The sequence below is a fragment of the Plasmopara halstedii genome, assembly GCF_900000015.1.
Source record: "Plasmopara halstedii genome assembly, contig: Scaffold_2061, whole genome shotgun sequence".
In the NCBI taxonomy this organism is placed as follows: domain Eukaryota; phylum Oomycota; class Peronosporomycetes; order Peronosporales; family Peronosporaceae; genus Plasmopara; species Plasmopara halstedii.
In genome coordinates, this window is record NW_020188969.1 from 1,862,370 (window position 1) to 1,867,925 (window position 5,556).

Consider the following 5,556-nt stretch of genomic DNA (forward strand, 5'->3'; position numbering starts at 1 on the left):
GCTAGGTTAACCCTTCGGGTGAATAGCTTTTCGAGAGCTTTAGCACTACAATACTAAAGCAGAAAAGCAACACGTACGACTTTCTTAGAAAGATTTTTTCTGGTAAACTGCTTGTAGGCATGACAGGTGAACAACTCGTGTTCCATCCTAGCAAAGTAGTCGTATTGAGACTTGACCGTCATATTGACAACATGTACTGCAAAGTGTAATGAGATTGCCGCCCACCGCACACGCTCTACTAGCTCGCGCTCACAAAATCACATAAAATGAACCTTTACACTCCGCTCAGCTAAAATGATCCTAAATATAGCTAATATACTATCTACAAAGGCTATTAACAACATAGCGTGAGGCTAGCAGCCCACATAGTATAAGGACCTCATATTTATGGGATCCTTTAGCTCTTGATCTTTGCTTTTAGTCCGAGGGACAATTGTGACAATAGCGTAATTTGTACGTCTGTTATAAATTGTACTTATCCCGTTTCACCACAGCCCTTGCAGAAAATGGAAAGATGGTTATCCTTCTTCGCTAAGCAATCCTTTGACGAGTAAAAATCCCTGTCGGCTGATCATGATGGCGTATGCATTTTGCGCCTCCCAAATTACAAATTGTCATCACAATTATGATACTGCACTTTGTCAATGTTGAAGGTACAGCGTAGTCAGAGACTACCTATGTCAATTAAAAAAAAAGAATTTTATCACTCGGTTGTCGCTTTTTCTAAACATTTGGAAGCGCGTTTGCTCTGCTAATCTTTGTCCTAAGACTAGCCTGATTGGAAGCTCGACACACAGCAATCCTGGAGGAATTAATGTAAGAGAAAATACACTCGGCTCAGCGAGGGTCATATACTGGTAGCCCAAGATATTGGAATGGCTAAGCACTCATATGCGCAAATGTGTTTAGCCCTCATTACATGCATCGACGACTTGACTAACCTACCAGCATTCGCTAGAAGGTGGCAGTTTTAAGCATAACCTTTATTGAGTGTTCCCCAATACGGGTCCGGTAATACTGACATTTTGGTCATTGTAGACCGTCTGAACAGGACGGCTTCTTGATCCTGTCAGCGAGACTATTACTAGCGAAGATACAGCCAAGCTGCTCATCGGCAAAATCACGCCAACATAGCTTGCCAGTTGCCATTGTTTCATATATCTGTGATCTACAGCGAAGGGGATTGAATACCTCCGCGACGGAATATTCTTGAATTGACGGCAGGATAAACGGAATAGCGCTTTGTTAAATAACTTATTTAAAGCGCTTGCGCGATAGGATCGCGGTGCTGGAACGACAATTGGTAATCTTGTTTCGAGGCGATTGAATATCATGTGCCAAATGCAAGGTACTATTTTTGAAAGCCAAGATATGCAGAAGACGAGGCGCCTAGGAAATCGTTGCGAATTTTCTATGGCATACTAAGGATGACTCTTAAGGCATGAGTATAGCTCAGTAGATTACTTAAATAGCTCTTGACTAGAATACACTTTGGAAGAATATTTAGTTGTGATTTCATATTGGTAGTCGGGATCAAAATAGTCATCGAAAGCTTCAATATGTTCATAAAAAGATCCCCCTAACCACTTTCTGACATCCTCATATCCTTTCTAATTTGTTAGGAAATAAATTCAAAAATATACAGCAACAAAGCGCTGTTCCATCATTACCTTTGGAAGAGCTGGACTCATTCTGGTAGCGGACGGCAGAGTCACCTATGGGAAATTTATGTTCAAGTTCAAAAAAGACAAAATCGGTGCTACCTGGTATGATGGCTAGTAAACAGTATAAATGATCTATTTGCCTAACACTCCGTTCGTAGGATGGGCGCTTTGAACCCAAAAGGTTGATCAGTCCAATTATGTCATGGTTTAATGCAACAAATGTATTATTCTGAGGAAACGCTAAGGATTTATAAATGTAATAAAAAAGGTAATCTCCGAAAGTTATGCTATCTCATGGCGTCACGACTTCGACCATCGTTTTTTCTGCTTCTTCTTCACGTACCTGAGCGGCGTGTTTACGATAGATAGCCGCACCCGCAATGGCTGCAATAACAGCAGCTGCTGCGGCAATTACAGCGATCACACCTGCTGAAGTTCCGCCAGCAGAGACTGCCTCTGTGCCCGACGCCATCCAAATTGTTCCATTGCTTGCAGCACTGCCGTTACCGTGATACCAAGACCCTTTATAAGTTTTATTCTTGGCACCATACATGTGTTCATTGCTGCTATTGTAATCATATTTTTTTTGGCCATGCGTACGGTTGCTATCGTGATCAATGACGCAGCCCCAAGCACCGGTGTGGATTACCTGACAAGTGGCATTTTCAGATAGCACGCAGCTTTTGTCCTTTTTGTAGCTGACGAGACTTGGGTGGCAATCAGCTATAGCTACATCACCTTTTACGGGACATAGCGATCCGGTCGAATACAGACCATATCCACTGCAGATTGGACCGTCAATGCAATAGGTTGCATCGTGCTCGACACTGATAGCCCAGCAACTAAGTTTCTTATGCCAGTAGTGCGATTTCGTATATAGCGATGAGTCAACAGCTTTGTAGGTGACAGCTGATGCAAACAAGGCTAGCACCATGATATTGTGATTGAAAATTCCCGAGACTTTCATTTTTACTCTTTCTTGGATACGAAGTTTGAGTTGATTTGTTGCCTTTGACGCAAAATGCAGAATGAGATGATCTTGACTGCTGGTTTCGTAGGAAAAAGGAAAGGCAACTTGCTTACATTGAAGAAAGCACGAATTCTTAGTTTTGATGACTGGGGATGTCTGGTGCCATATTTATCTTGTGGTCATTATGCATGAAATGAGCATTATGGTTATCATGGTCGCCATTATAGCTTACTACTGGCATTTCAATTGGTATTTGTTTACTTTTGACGCCAATGCCTCGGTGTCATTCGTTACCATGCATTTTGAGTTGCAAGTGCATGACATTAGTTTAGCGATGCTAGAATGTAGCTTTTTGATACTCTGTTATCTATTCAGCACGCAATACTTCGAAGAATATGTAGCTATGGTAGTCGGTAGTTACGCCAGTCTGATATCGTAACGGCATCGACCTTTAAAATGAGTGCCAAATCTGGTGAGTTCTTTATCCTATTCTTGGTATTACTTAGCTTTGCTGCATGTTATTTAGTGTTCAACTTAGAATGCGTATCTCCTTTAGAAACTTCGAAGCCTAAGCCTTACACTAGCATTATGCTCTCGCTTGCGTTCATAATCATCTCTCAAACTCTGCAGAGTAGAAGTTTTAGCGTGTAGCCACCAGAAAGCAGAAGGAGTTACGCACGCGACTAAAGTGATCACAGACTCAATATTATATAATACCGTAGAAGCTACACTCGCAAAAAATCGGACATTCTATACTGAAGACATATCTTTAAAAGGTACTCAACTCGACCGTGATTGCTGCCAGTTTTTCCTTGACGGAAGCAATGAAAATTATCTCTTTCGGTTTGACATTTGACTTTAGAGCTACAGAGCTTTGGAGCAAGATTGCTGCGCTTCACAGTGTAAAATGTCATTCTTCGTATGCGTTAAACTTGCTTATCTCACTCTCTTTGAAGTCATAAAGGCCTGCTTTAAAATCATAGCTTGGGGTCTCATACTATTTCTGAGTATTTTTTTTTAATGAGGGAGGTACAGCTCTCAGTCGTCTGCTTCATGCTGTTTGCTGTCTATCTTAGCTACATACAAGTAGTAGCTTTGGCAGCGCACAAATCTTAGACTCATTTGACCAGAATCATTTATATCTATGTGCTTGAAGGATATCAACACTATTAGCAATATGCAGCTTTAAACCATGCATTCGCCTACGAGCCTGGAGGACAGAGTCTGGCTGCCCAGACCTGAATTCTCGCGAAAGAAAAATTAGGCGCGATGTATACTACTCAATATTGCTTTCCCAGAGTCGCTTAGGATCGGCTCACATTAGCACCGAATATATTTCATTCGTGATGATGCAGATATCGAAAGCCGTTAGAACATATATTTTTTTATATATTAGGTTTGTTTGTGATGATGCAGACGCCCTCTGCTTGAATGTGGTTGACTCAGATATTCGAGACATCCGTCTCGTTGACTAAGCAGACAAGAGTACTCTAGGCAATATTAGAATTCAAATAATGTCGCCGTTACTTAACCACAATCTGAAAAATCTTACACTGCTAATTGTATTTGATCAGAAAGTTTCAAAACGCATACTTTCTACTGCCATAGACAAGGTCTTTCGCTTCGACCTCTCATGATATGGGTCTAATAGATGACAAAGTCGTTTGAAACTTTACGCTACAATTTTTCTTTGAATGTTTTTGTAGAACTTCATATTGCAGAATGTCTCGACAGTCGACAACACTTTTTCTCAAAGCACTTTTCAATTTTGAATTTACAGATAATGGTTATGGGAATATATATTTTAAACCCTATCAATACAGACAACAAATACGACACATTGTCCTACAATCGTCTCATCGGGATCTGATTATGGCGTTACAACATCGACAAATTTCGTTATATCATCAACATTCTCAGATGCTTTCTTATGCTGCTTATACAGTGCGAAGCCGACAACTGCTGCAACACAGGCGGCACCAGCGGCGATAGAAGCGATGAAAATGGTTTCGCCAATGTAAGTGGTTTCGGAAGACGGCTTTGTGGACAATGATACTAAGTTTAAGATAATGTCATCAGCAGCAATATCTGTTACGTTGGTGGTGTTAACGTCGAACGAGAGCACACAGCCCCAAACGCCAGTCTCGATGACTTGACATGTGGATTCCACAGGGAGCTGACAAATTCCCGTGCTTGAGTAGCTGGGTAGATAACTATGACAATCGGCCGAAGATATGTCCCCTTTGACAGGACATTGTGAGCCAGCAGGTTTCAAGCCAGGTCCACTACAAATCGGGCCCTGGATGCAGTAGGTGGCATCATCCTTAACACTCACTTCCATACATCCAGTGGTTGAAACGTTTTGAGCTGCTGCCGATGTACCAAACAAAACTGTTGCTGTCATTGTTACGATCGTAGAAGTCTTCATGGTTTTATAGTAGACTGAAGTTGGAACGTACGAATTCGGTGTTTTGGGCCACAAGGAATCTGAAAATGGTAGAAATTCATGAGCCTTTGCCGACGAGCGAGAAAAGGAGATGCGAGAACTCTAGGGACAAATTCATCGACTGTAGAAAACTTCGTTTACAGACTTGTGCATAATGATTGAGTGACGACATTACTATACGGTAACAGCTCAACTATAGCGATCGTCGCGAAGTCGTCTGTTTCATTTTTCTGAAAAGTAGCAAACACACAAATGTTTCACTTAAGTACGACAGTACTAACCTTTAATGTATGAATGCCACATACAAAGCCATCAGTAAAACAATGAACATAATTAAGTAATCCAGCGACGTATAACTCTCGCTCGAATAGTGATAAGCTCTAATTCAGTATTCCACAAGTCAATCAATTTTGCTCACATAAATAAATGATCAAACGCGGTAAAATATGGAGTCACGACCTAAGGCAATAGGGTTT

The 5,556-nt window shown here is 41.2% G+C and overlaps 2 protein-coding genes across 2 annotated transcripts; one reads left to right on the forward strand and one right to left on the reverse strand.

Annotated features, from left to right (window-relative positions):
* Positions 1-1,728: 1,728 nt before the first annotated feature.
* PHALS_02901 (uncharacterized protein) lies at positions 1,729-2,176 on the forward strand (the record flags this gene model as incomplete). Its single annotated transcript, XM_024717364.1, has 4 exons — positions 1,729-1,766; positions 1,823-1,845; positions 1,910-1,932; positions 2,030-2,176. The coding sequence occupies 4 exons, from the start codon at positions 1,729-1,731 to the stop codon at positions 2,174-2,176; spliced, it is 231 nt and encodes a 76-aa protein (XP_024582870.1).
* Positions 2,177-4,504: 2,328 nt separating this feature from the next.
* On the reverse strand, positions 4,505-5,062 carry PHALS_02902 (uncharacterized protein; the record flags this gene model as incomplete). Its single annotated transcript, XM_024717365.1, has 1 exon — positions 4,505-5,062. One exon carries the CDS (start codon positions 5,060-5,062, stop codon positions 4,505-4,507), a length of 558 nt encoding a protein of 185 aa, XP_024582871.1.
* Positions 5,063-5,556: the final 494 nt, after the last annotated feature.